The sequence below is a fragment of the Acanthochromis polyacanthus genome, chromosome 9 (assembly GCF_021347895.1).
Source record: "Acanthochromis polyacanthus isolate Apoly-LR-REF ecotype Palm Island chromosome 9, KAUST_Apoly_ChrSc, whole genome shotgun sequence".
NCBI classification, from domain to species: Eukaryota; Metazoa; Chordata; class Actinopteri; family Pomacentridae; genus Acanthochromis; species Acanthochromis polyacanthus.
This window is the reverse complement of record NC_067121.1, coordinates 39,168,595-39,182,453: the sequence shown is the minus strand read 5'-3', so window position 1 is coordinate 39,182,453 and position 13,859 is coordinate 39,168,595. Positions and strand designations below refer to the sequence as shown.

At 38.5% G+C, this 13,859-nt stretch overlaps 1 protein-coding gene across 4 annotated transcripts in view; it reads right to left on the bottom strand.

The window, feature by feature from the left end:
- The window catches only part of LOC110965150 (guanine nucleotide-binding protein G(olf) subunit alpha), a 94,470-nt gene that overhangs the window by 51,416 nt on the left and 29,195 nt on the right, over window positions 1-13,859 (bottom strand). For all 4 annotated transcript variants that reach the window (XR_007944152.1, XR_007944153.1, XM_051952878.1 and 1 more), the window contains exons 2-4: window positions 13,586-13,658; window positions 10,532-10,586; window positions 9,114-9,233 (exon numbers count right to left, since the gene is read on the bottom strand). Coding sequence is in view for 2 of the 4 variants with exons in the window: in XM_051952878.1 (XP_051808838.1) it covers window positions 9,114-9,233; window positions 10,532-10,586; window positions 13,586-13,658 (248 nt within the window). In the remaining 2 variants the exon portion in view is untranslated. The remainder of the gene's footprint in view (window positions 1-9,113; window positions 9,234-10,531; window positions 10,587-13,585; window positions 13,659-13,859) is intronic.

Below are 13,859 nucleotides of genomic sequence, written 5' to 3'. Positions count from 1 at the left end.
CACCGTCACCAGCCATGAGGTGTGCATTCAACTCTCTGTTGATAAAGTCTGTCATGGCACAGAAACAAGGCAGACACAAGACAGAAAACGACAAAAATGAGACAGAAAACACCAAAAACAACACGTAAAATGACAAAAACAAGACAGAAAACACCAAAAACAACACACAAAATGACAAAAACAAGACAGACAATGACTGAAAGAAGACAGGAAACGACAAAGGCAAGACGGAAAATGAGAAAAATGAGACAGAAAATGACTGAAAGAAGACAAAAAACGACAAAAACAAGACAGAACACACCAAAAACAACACACAAAATAACAAAAACAAGACAGAAAATGACTGAAAGAAGACAGGAAACGACAAAGGCAAGACAGAAAATGACAAAAAAATACAGAAAACGACAAAAACAAGACGCAAAATGACAAAAACGAGACACAAAACAAAAACAACACACAAAATGAGAAAAACAAGACAGAAAATGACTGAAAGAAGACAAAAAAATGACAAAAACAAGACAGAAAACACCAAAAACAACACACAAAATACAAAAATAAGACAGAAAATGACTGAAAGAAGACAGGAAATGACAAAGACGATAGAAAATGAGAAAAATGAGACACAAAATGACAGAAACATGACGCAAAATGACAAAAACGAGACCCAAAACAAAAACAACACACAAAATGAGAAAAACAAGACAGAAAATGACAGAAAGAAGACAAAAAATGACAAAAGCAAGACAGAAAACACCAAAAACAACACACAAAATGACAAAAATAAGACAGAAAATGACTGAAAGAAGACAGGAAATGACAAAGGCAAGACAGAAAATGACAAAAATAAAATACAGAAAACGACAAAAACGAGAGAAAATGACAAAAACAAGACAGAAAATGACTGAAAGAAGACAAAAAACGACAAAAACAAGACACAAAATACCAAACACAACACACAAAATGACAAAAACAAGACAGAAAATGACTGAAAGAAGACAGGAAACGACAAAGACGAGATAGAAAATGAGAAAAATTAGACACAAAATGACAGAAACAAGACACAAAATGACAAAAACGAGACACAAAACAACAAAAACAACACAAAAAATGACAAAAACAAGACAGAAAATGACTGAAAGAAGACAGGAAATTACAAAAAAGAGACACAAAATGACAAAAAATGAGACACAAAATGATAGAAATGACACAAAAAAAGACAAAAATAACACACAAAATTGCAAAAAACAAGGCATAAAACGACATGACGAAACCAGAGTGTTGCGTGTAGTTTTCAACACGCCTGACAGTACGGTGAAAATGTGCTGAGGCTCATTTGAATTTGCTTCCCTTCGGTGGACAGACAGTCGGACGCTAACGTCGCTACGGCAGCAGGATTTGGTTGAATTTGCATCGATGACCGTTGGTGTCTGAGCTGCTTTTTCCATCAGTTCACTGTTAGATCCTCAGATACTGCAGGAAACAGTGATACAGCAGGAAGGGCTTTTATTCTGAAGGAATCACAACAGCTGGGAAAGCTCCTTTTGTCATTTGTCTGTCATGTTGCTGTCGTTTTGTGTCTCATTTGACATTTTATGTCTTGTTGTCATCATTTCCTGTCTTATTTTTGCTGCTTTGTGTCTCACTGTTGTCATTTTGTGCTTCATTTTTGTCTCTTTCTGTCTTGTTTTTGACATTTTGTGCTTCATTTTTGCCATTTTCTATCTCGCTTTTGTCGTTTTGTGCTTCATTTTGTCTCTTTCTGTCTTGCTGTTGTCATTTTGTGCCTTATTTTTGTGATTTTCTGTCTCTTTTTTGTTCTGTGCTTTGTTTTTGTCGTTTTCTGTCTTGTTTTCTTATTCAGTGCCTTATTTTTGTCATTTTCTCTCGCTTTTGTCGTTTCGTGTCTAGTTTTTGCCATTTTGTGCTTCATTTTTGTCTCTTTCCGTCTTGCTGTTGTCATTTTGTGCCTTATTTTTGTGCCTTATTTTTGTGATTTTCTGTCTTTGTTTGTTCTGTGCTTTGTTTTTGTCGATTTTCTGTCTTGTTTTTGTTATTCAGGGCCTTATTTTTGTCATTTTCTGTCTCGTTTTTGTCATTTTGCGTTTCGTTTGTCATTTTGTTTATCTGTGCTTCTTTTTCCATGAGTCTACCATGATATCCCCACCTAATGTAGGAAAAGTTTTTTCCAACTGCAGAGCATAAGGGTGCTTTTATTATGAAGGAATCACAACAACTAGGACAAGGGCCACGTGTTGTCTCACAAAACTCCCAGTCAAAAATAAACTAGTTTTTACTAATCTAATCTAAAAATCTATCCAGTCTCTTTAAAAATCTGCCACCAGTTTAGCGTTCAGGTTGTTTGGCAGCATTTTCTTATTTCTGAATCGTGCGTGGCTGAACTAACCAACATTTGCTGCTTCCTGCTTCTCTAATTCAACATTTGCTGCTTTTCCGTGTTTAACGTCGACGCAAACCCGCCACATTGGGAAACATTTACAGTCATGACTTCCTGACATGTGACAAAACTGAACACACAACAACAATCAGCAGATTAAGTGGGAATAAAAATAGTCGCCATGGTTTGCAGTCCCAGAGAAAATTCCATTTTGGTACATGCCGATCTATTAGCGTCCCAAACCGTCTCCTGAAACGGCACGTTATCCGGATTCTTGTCTTTTAACACCATGTCACTGTACATGACATCATCTGTCCAGGTGAAGCGTGCCTCGGCGTTTACAGGTGAGAGCCACAGGTCGCTGACTGGCCGTGTCGTTGGACATCACGCCTGGTGGCACTGAGTGACACCGCCGCAGACCGGTGACGAGCACAGACGCTCCAAACAGAGCCGTGTTGTTCCCGTTCTCCGGCCTGGGAACGCCGACACTCCGCTCAGACCGACTGCTGCTGCCCTGATAGAGCTTTCACTGGCAGGAAATTAACACCCAAACGCCTTCAGTGGACGCTCCTGTGATGTAGCGTTAAATAAAGCAGCCGAGAGGGAAGCTAGGAAACATCATCTGTCGTTTTGTGTCTCGTTTCTGTTGTTTTGTGTAGTTGTTGTCGTTTTGTCTCTAGTTTTTGTCGTTTTGCGTCTTCTTATCCGAATATTTGGATATTCAGGTTCAGCCCAAGCTCTCACTTTCGCTTTTGATTGACTTTTTATTCTATTCATCGGTAGCGGCAGCCTTAAAAAACAGGTCAACATGTTGTAGCGACCCTCTGTGATGAATGAGTCAGACTTTGGTTCTCTGCTGGTTTATTGAACCTTCTCACAGGATACTGTGGGCCGTAGCCAACGCGAGAATAACTCGAAAACCCCATAACTTAGCTCCAGAACAACTCGAAAACCCCATAACTTAGCTCCAGAAGAACTAGAAAAACCCCATAACTTAGCTCCAGAAGAACTAGAAAAACCCATAACTTAGCTCCAGAAGAACTAGAAAAACCCCATAACTTAGCTCTAGAAGAACTAGAAAAACCCCATAACTTAGTTCCAGAAGAACTAGAAAAACCCATAACTTAGCTCCAGAAGAACTAGAAAAACCCCATAACTTAGCTCCAGAAGAACTAGAAAAACCCATAACTTAGCTCCAGAAGAACTAGAAAAACCCCATAACTTAGCTCCAGAAGAACTAGAAAAACCCATAACTTAGCTCCAGAAGAACTAGAAAAACCCCATAACTTAGCTCCAGAAGAACTAGAAAAACCCCATAACTTAGCTCCAGAAGAACTAGAAAAACCCATAACTTAGCTCCAGAAGAACTAGAAAAACCCCATAACTTAGTTCCAGAAGAACTAGAAAAACCCATAACTTAGCTCCAGAAGAACTAGAAAAACCCCATAACTTAGTTCCAGAAGAACTAGAAAAACCCATAACTTAGCTCCAGAAGAACTAGAAAACCCCATAACTTAGCTCCAGAAGAACTAGAAAAACCCATAACTTAGCTCCAGAAGAACTAGAAAAACCCCATAACTTAGCTCCAGAACAACTAGAAAAACCCATAACTTAGCTCCAGAACAACTAGAAAACCCATAACTTAGCTCCAGAACAACTAGAAAAACCCATAACTTAGCTCCCGAACAACTAGAAAAACCCATAACTTAGCTCCAGAAGAACTAGAAAAGCCCCATAACTTAGCTCTAGAACAACTAGAAAAACCCATAACTTAGCTCCAGAACTAGAAAAACCCCATAACTTAGCTCCAGAACAACTAGAAAAACCCATAACTTAGCTCCAGAACAACTAGAAAAACCCATAACTTAGCTCCAGAACTAGAAAAACCCCATAACTTAGCTCCAGAACAACTAGAAAAACCCATAACTTAGCTCCAGAACAACTAGAAAAACCCATAACTTAGCTCCAGAAGAACTAGAAAAACCCCATAACTTAGCTCCAGAACAACTAGAAAAACCCCATAACTTAGCTCCAGAACAACTAGAAAAACCCATAACTTAGCTCCAGAAGAACTAGAAAAACCCATAACTTAGCTCCAGAAGAACTAGAAAAACCCATAACTTAGCTCCAGAAGAACTAGAAAAACCCCATAACTTAGCTCCAGAAGAACTAGAAAAACCCCATAACTTAGCTCTAGAAGAACTAGAAAAACCCATAACTTAGTTCCAGAAGAACTAGAAAAACCCATAACTTAGCTCCAGAAGAACTAGAAAAACCCCATAACTTAGCTCCAGAAGAACTAGAAAAACCCATAACTTAGCTCCAGAAGAACTAGAAAAACCCCATAACTTAGCTCCAGAACAACTAGAAAAACCCATAAGTTAGCTCCAGAAGAACTAGAAAAACCCCATAACTTAGCTCCAGAACAACTAGAAAAACTCATAACTTAGCTCCAGAACAACTAGAAAAACCCATAACTTAGCTCCAGAACAACTAGAAAAACCCATAACTTAGCTCCCGAACAACTAGAAAAACCCATAACTTAGCTCCAGAAGAACTAGAAAAACCCCATAACTTAGCTCTAGAACAACTAGAAAAACCCATAACTTAGCTCCAGAACTAGAAAAACCCCATAACTTAGCTCCAGAACAACTAGAAAAACCCATAACTTAGCTCCAGAACAACTAGAAAAACCCATAACTTAGCTCCAGAAGAACTAGAAAAACCCCATAACTTAGCTCCAGAACAACTAGAAAAACCCCATAACTTAGCTCCAGAACAACTAGAAAAACCCATAACTTAGCTCCAGAAGAACTAGAAAACCCCATAACTTAGCTCCAGAACAACTAGAAAAACCCCATAACTTAGCTCCAGAACAACTAGAAAAACCCATAACTTAGCTCCAGAAGAACTAGAAAAACCCATAACTTAGCTCCAGAAGAACTAGAAAAACCCCATGACTTAGCTCCAGAACAACTAGAAAAACCCATAACTTAGCTCCAGAAGAACTAGAAAAACTCCATAACTTAGCTCCAGAATAACTAGAAAAACCCATAACTTAGCTCCAGAACTAGAAAAACCCCATAACTTAGCTCCAGAACTAGAAAAACCCCATAACTTAGCTCCAGAAGAACTAGAAAAACCCCATAACTTAGCTCCAGAACAACTAGAAAAACCCCATAACTTAGCTCCAGAACAACTAGAAAAACCCATAACTTAGCTCCAGAAGAACTAGAAAAACCCCATAACTTAGCTCCAGAACAACTAGAAAAACCCCATAACTTAGCTCCAGAACAACTAGAAAAACCCCATAACTTAGCTCCAGAACAACTAGAAAAACGAACATTCTCGGCTCAACACGTGTGACTTGTTTATGATTGCTAATTAACATAAAATATGCACACACCCGTAGGTTTAAGTCGATATAAACATTGGCCCCAAATCTGTTTATTTCAAACGATAAAGCCGTATGAGCCGTTATAACGAGGCCGCGTACCAGCCGAAATTCAATATGGCGAATGTCTATGACAATGCGACCTCGCAAGACTTTATCGGTATTTTTATGGATTAGGTGGTTTTAGTATTTTTCTCCGGGTACTCCGGCTTCCTCCCACAGTCCAAAAATATGGTGAGGTTAATTGGACACGCTAGGTTGTCCGTAGGTGTGAATGTGAGTGTGATTGTGTGTCTGTATATGTAGCCCTGTGACAGACTGGTGACCTGTCCAGGGTGTCCCCTGCCTTCACCCGAGTCAGCTGGGATAGACTCCAACACCCCCCATGACCCTAGTGAGGATAAAGCGGTGTATAGAGGATGGATGGGAATGGATGGTTTTAGTATATGTACTTCTCCAGAAACATGGCCCTGTAAGGGTGAACAGTAAACACTGAAACCTCAACATCAACAACAATATCAGTCCGTTACAATATTCTGTTATCTTCAGGTAAAATGATTCATACGTGCATGAAAGTCGCTGGTATTCATGACTTTATGAAGAACTGATCAACATCGTGATGCACAGAACGGCTTCTGTTACATTTTCTGCAAAATTCCGACTTGCGGTGATCTGTAGGAACGGAACTCCGACATACATAAATCTGGCAAATGTAGAAAATCCTTACACTAGTTGAGCTGCAACTCCATAATCTGATATATTTTCCTTTCATCAACAATTAATCAGCTCCTAAAACAGTCACTCATCATCTTTTTTCTTCTATTATTCGATCTACTAATAGTTCCATTTCTGAAAACAAGCTTTCACCATAAAGCCTTCATGGATTCAGTAGGACAGCAAACAACAGATGTGGTTTTAAAAACACTCAATTCCACTCCAAGGAATGTCACAAGTGCCGATCGATACACTAAAAAGGCAGACCATCTCTGGGAAAAAAAATAGCATGCTAATACTTTAATTTGATTCCCATCAAAACTGCATTACCAAACTATTTTAAGCTCCACGGGTCTGTGGAATCATCTGTCGTTCCTGTTTTATGGCGCTGCACAACCAGTGTCACACAAGGAACACTGTCAGAATTATGTAAAACATTATCTACATTTCCAAACACATGACCTGGCGCTATCGAACGGCTGATCGCACGCCCAAAACAATCCCCTCTGCTGCGACTCACACTCAAATTTGCATGCGGCGAGTCGGCTTTAACAGGGAATCGAGCCTTTAACGAGCAACGGAGCTGGCTAACTGTTGATTTCACTTTTCGTCCTCTGAAGGAAACGCAGCACTTTTAGCCACAACAGCAAACCCAAACATCACACGGCGTCCAACACAAAGACAAAGACACAAGAGACATGCCAGAACTGGAGGACATCTTAGGTACCGCCCATCCAATGTCAAATCATCTAAAATTAAAAACATGTAGCTGTTGTGTAAATGTTATTGTCCACAGAACGACAGAAACAAGACAAAACGACAAAAAGAAGACACAAAACAACAGAAACAAGACACAAAACAAGAAGAAGAAGACACAAAGCAACAGAAACAAAACACAAAATGACAAAAAGACACAAAACAACAGAAAAGAGACACAAAACAACAAAAATGTCTGAATTCTTCCTTGTGTTGTACGTCGCTTTGGACAAAAGCGTCTGCTAAATGAAATTGTAGATTGTAGAAAAATGAGACAAAATGACAGAAACAAGACACAAAGCGACAAAAATGAGACACAAAATGACAGAAACAAGACACAGAGCGACAAAAATGAGACAAGACAACAGAAACAAGACAGAACGACAAAAAGAAGACAGAAAATGACAGAAACAAGACACAAAGGGACAAAAATGAGACACAAAACGACAGAAACAAGACACAGTAGTTGCGTAAATGTTCTTGTCCTGAGACCAGATCTAAAAAAAAATAAAAGAATGTTTTCAATATTTTTAAAATACCAGATAAGTCTGGAGTTTCCCTAAAATGCCATTTTTCTCTTGTCCCACCCCTCTGATGACCAAACTGAATCTGTAATAAAACAGTTAGAATCTCATTTAAATCATGTTTTTGTTTTATTTTTTCATTGAGGTCTCTGTAAATGTATGAACATTTTTTTAATAAATATTTTAAATAATAATTATTACGGATGGAACATGTCCCACAACATGCTAGCATAATCTGTTTACATTTTTGCCCTTTCATGTCTCGTTTTTGTCGATTTCTGTCATTTTGTGTCTCATTTTTTGTGTCTCATTTCTGTCATTTTGTGTCTCATTTTTTGCTATTTTGTGTCTCATTTTTTGCTATTTTGTGTCTCATTTGTGTCATTTTGTGTCTCATTTGTGTCATTTTGTGTCTCATTTGTGTCATTTTGTGTCTCATTTTTTGGACATTTTGTCTCATTTTTTGTCATTTTCTGTCTTCTTTGTGTCACTTTTTGTCACATTTCTGTCATTTTGTGTCTCATTTTTTTGTCATTTTGTGTCTTCTTTCTGTCGCTTTGTGTCTCATTTCTGTCATTTTGTGTCCCAATTTTTTCATTTTGTGTCTTCTTTCTGTCACTTTGTGTCTTGTTTTTGTTGTCTTATGCCCCATTTTTCTCATTTTCTGTCATTAACATCATCCATCAGCGTTCCTAAAGAATGGGTAGAGTAAAGCTATGTCCACTTCTCTATTTTTTTCATCTTCTTCCTGTCGCTTTGCATCTTCTTTCTGTTGTCTTATGCCCCTTTTTCTCATTTTGTCTCATATTTCTAATTTTGTGTCTCATTTTTCTCATTTTCTGTCATTAACATCATCCATCAGTGTTCCTAAAGAATGTGTAAATCAAAGCTATGTCCACTTTTCTATTTTCCATCTTTTGTCAGCCTTGATTAAATGTCTCTCTCTACCTCATATTATCAGGATCAGACTAATTCTTTGGACTGTTTTCCATCAGTCAGTTTGTCCTCTTGGTCAGCAGTAACAGCTAGCTAAATATCTAGCTTCTACTGCTGGGAAAAAGACACATGGATTAGCAACCCTGTTACTGTGATTAGAGCAGGGTTAGCAAACAACACAGAAAACATGGAATAAAAATGATACCACTGATGTGGACACCATTATTGATCAATATGGAGCAGAAAACTGGAAAACAAAAGGTTTATTTTTATTAACATTTTGCAGCCCAAATGTCCTCCAGATCTGGAATGAGCCACACAAGAAGACAAGAAAAGCACACGTGTGACATACGAGCAAATCCAGCTTCACACAGTGACTTTATAACGGTCTTACCTGTGAATAGTCGAAGTCAGAGAGTGGTGCTATGCTTTTGATGTATTCGATTCTGAATTGGTCCTCTGGGTTGGCTAGCGGGACTGGGGGTATTAAAGTGCTCATCGCAGACACTATAGTCTACAAAGCAGAAGGTAAAGGAGAAAAAAACAAACATTAAGCAGGATGAATGCATGGAAGAAAAATAATTAGTAAAATGGAATTGCATTGAGTTTAACAGGGTCGATGTATAACTGCAGGACTTTTTGTATCATAGTTGACATTACTGCTGTTTTCAGGCCTAAAATCAACACCTGTAACAAAACACCACATGGCATTTTAGAGAAAGATTCTTCTAAACATTATATGAATCAGCTCATTTTATTATTGTTTAGCTAATTAGAAGGTGGTTGGTATTAAATTCGGACACTTATTTAGTTGACATTTAAGTGATATCCAGACATTTTTTATTACTAAGTGATTGTTTCCATCATAAATAATTAAAGAATTTGTAAAGAAATTATTATAATGAGCATAAAAAACATTATTTGTTTTACTTTTAATAAAAATGTATGCAGATATATCCCATGGACTTCACAAGTCCTTCAATTATAGATTGACCCGGACAACTTTTAGGTCATTTTGGACAATTTTCCTGTCATTTTCAACAGATTTTATGTCAGATTGGATCTTTTCTTGTCATTTTGAAGCATTTTTGTGTCTTTGGGACATATTTAGAGTCATTTAGGAGAAATTTCATGTCATTCTGGACTAATTTTCCATAATTATAGATCATTTACAAGTCATTCTGGACGGGTCAGTATATAATTGTGGGACTTTTTGTATCATAGTTGACATATTAGTGATATCCAGTCATTTTATTAATAAGTGACTGTTTCCATAATGAATAATTATGGAAGTTGTAAAGATATGATCATAATGAACATAAAAAAAACAATAGTTTGTGTTATTACTTTTAATATAAACGCATGCAGATATATCCCACGGACTTCAGAAGTCCCTCACTTACAGATTGACCGAGATAATTTTCATGTCACTCTGGACTAATTTTCTGTAATTATCGATAATTTTCAAGTCATTTTAGACAAATTTTGAGTCATTTTGGACCATTTCCAAGTCACTTTCAACAAGTTTATGTCAACTTGGATCTTCTCTCATCATTTTGGATCATTTTCAGGTCTTTGGATTAATTTGAGTCATTAAGACAAATTCTGCACCAACTTTCTGCAATTATGGATCATTTTCAAGTCACTGGACGGACCAAGTCTGGACGGATCAATATATAATTTGGTTTTTTTTCTTTTAATAAAAATGTATGTAAGATAAATCCTATGGACTTCAGAAGTCCCTCAGTTATCTACTGACCCAACAACAGAGACACTGAGCACATCTGGGGAGGTGATGCAGATGAAACTCACCACTATGGCATCCTTCACGTTTTTCCGAATATCTTGGATTTTCTGTTTCTTTTCTCTGCGTGGTGAGGACAGGAGACGTGTGAGAGGCATCGAAAACACAATCAAACCAAAACGTTTATCTTAAAAGGTAGTTCTGATCGAGACACAGGTTTACAGCTGGGTGAGACTGTAGTTTAATGCAATTAAAGGCACGGCACAGGTGTCCAGGCTGGAGAAAAGCAAAACTGAGGTGGAAATGTTCTCATTTTTTTAATCTTAAAACTGCAAGATCATGCCTCTAATGACCTCCATCTCACACCAGCTGCTGTGGCTTCAAACAAAAAAACAAGAACTTTTTTTAAAAAAAGGATGTTATTCAATGTGATTTTCTGTATTTTTGTACACAATAAGTTCATCCATAGGCTGTTAACTTTACTGGTTTAGAACTAAGGTTAGTTGCTATATTTGCTCCAGATCTGGAATGAAGATGGGGTTGTAAACGCTCACAGGGTCTAAGGATCAGACTAATTCCTGGGTAGGTTTTCTGTGGGTCAGATGAGGAAGAATCTGGGGTGCCGATGAAATCACAACATGAGGGAAAACCAGCTTAAACGGGGTTTGGTCCATAATTAGTGCAATACTTCTGTCACTGGAAGAGGAAATGCTCCTTTAAGATGCATTTTCACATGAAATTATTGTCTTTTACCTAAGGATCCATGCTTATGGATCCATGGTAAGTTTGTCTGGTGAAGATTTTAGTTGTGAACGGCTTCTTTACTTTTCTTTCAGAAAGTAGACGTTCCTGCAGATTTACCTCAATACGAACCTTTAGGGCAATATCACACTAATGAGCACTGGCTGAAATGCTTCTTTCTCACTCGGGGTGTCACTATTAACTTATTTATTATCTTTAAATCCATCAACTTTAAACGGTGCAGGTTTAGAACACAGGTTAGGTGCTGTATCGGGTCCAGATCTGGAATGAAGATGGGGTTGTAAACACTCCCTTTTTGACCAAAAAGAACCAGGTGCTAGTTCAGTTCTGCTGCTTAGTTGGTTCTAATCTCGGACCTCCTAAGAACCGGTTTGCTTTTCCATTGGCAAGGAGCCCAGTTAGACCCACATCATTGCATCACCGTTAAGCATCAGTATGTCGCTGCATGTGTAGCCGTTCAACAACGCTGGCGCATCGTAAACATGGAAGTGTCGTTCCTGACTTTGTAAGTCTACAGAAACAAATAATCCATCTGTTAGTAGCTACCTGTCTTCATCATAGTTACTGTTTGAGAAGACAGGCAGCTGTCAAAGATGCTTTGATTCTTAAAGTGTTAGCGTTAGCTTGGCTACTTAGCTTCAGCTACGTTAACATGCATTACATAGCGGTCAAAAATGATATCTATGTTTATCTTTATAGATAATCTTAAGGTTAATTGCGAGGCAGAGGTCAGCTGTTCCTGGGCACATCCACGATGACACTACCTGCGTCCATATTTATCGATTTTCAAAACACTAACTACTACTAATAATAATAGTAATAGTGCTAGCTCGGTTTTTTAAAAGTGGTGGCTCTCTGTTCCCGATGTTGATCATTGGTCACAACTACCCCTTTTCGACCAAAAAGAGTCGGGTGCTAGCTCAGTTCTGGTGCTCAGTTGGTTCTAGTCTTGTGCCTCCTAAGAACCGGTTTGCTTTTCCATTGGCAAGGAATCCAGTTAGATCCACGTCATTGCATCACTGTAAAACATTAGTACATCGCTGTATGTGTAGTCTTTCAACAATGTTGGTGCATCGTAACCATGGGCGTGCTGTTCCTGACTTTGTAAGTCTTTTCCATTGGATTTGGGTCACTTTGACCCATGTTGTGCATCAAAGGGTTAACAGTGGTGCGTTAGCTTGGCTACTTAGCTTCGACTACATTTGCATCCAATATGTAGCGGTCAAACAAACGCAATAAGTCGATGATAATATCTATGTTTATCTTTATAGATAATCTTAAGGTTAATTGCGAGGCAGTGGTCAGCTGTTCCTGGGCACATCCACGATCACGCTACTGGTGTCCATATTTACCGGTTTTCAAAACACTAACACTAAACACTACTACAACTAATAACAATAATAATACTTGATCGGTTGTTTAAAATGAGTGGTTCTGCATTTTCACCGTTGATCGCTGGTCACCGTAACCCCGCCCCCAGCCTGTGATGGACTCAGTTCTTAAGTTAACAGAACTGAGTGACCCAGTAAAGAGTTGGTGCCTGAAAAGCTCCAGTTTTTGGAGCCTGGAGTCTGTGTTTACTCGATGGAAACACAAAGAACTGGTGCTAAATCAGGCTCTGGCTCCAAACTAGTACTGGAACCAGCCTGATGGAAAAGGGACCACAGGGTCTAAGAATCAGACTAATTCCTGGGCAGGTTTTCTGTGGGTCAGACGAGGAAGAATCTTTGGTGCTGATGAAATTCCAATGTGAGGGAAAACCTCATTAAATCATTTTTGACAGTTTGGTCAATATTTGTGCAACACTTCTGCCTCTGAAACAGGAAATAATTCTTTAAGATGCATTTTTACATTCAAAGTTACTTTTTAATGTTGAATATAATCTTTTTTGATTATTCCCCCATATGGGTCATGTCTATAATGCACACTTTGAACGGCAAGAGGATTTTCATACAGTTCCACGACTCGGACATGTTTAAAATAGACCACTGTTAAGATCAATGCCATGCAAGGCCTTGCAGCAAAACAAATCATCAATAGGCCTGTGTCGATCACAACCTTTCACCCTCTCACATGAAGCAGCAGACAGGGAATTATTTCAGGTCCTCACATATGTATGATTAAATATCATATGTATGATTAAATATAACAGAAGATACAGGAGAGAAATAAAGCAAAGGGAGGGAGGGGGAGAGGATATATTAGCTGCTTTGCATGGGATACAGGGCCCAACAGGCGCTGCAGTGCCTGGGGAAAATCCATTCACAGGCTCGACAGCGTTCGGAGGGCAAAATAAGCATTAATGGCATTTTATTTTTTAAAATTTGAGCCGCTATTTAACACAGAATAACAGCACTCACTCCGCGTTGAAGCCGTTGACGTGTAGGATCCTCATCTGCTTCACAATGGTGCTTTTTCCGGACTCTCCCGCACCTTCGAGAAAAAAAAATATCACTAAAAATGACCATAAACAGACACATCCAGGGCTATAGTGGGACACAGATTTTTTTTTTTTAAATTAAGAAATTTGGATACGAATCCAGCTAATTGTGGGCTCTGGAAAAAAACGGCTTCCATCAATATCCACCCCCATGACATATTATTGCTGTCAAACGGGGCTACGTGTTCGGGATT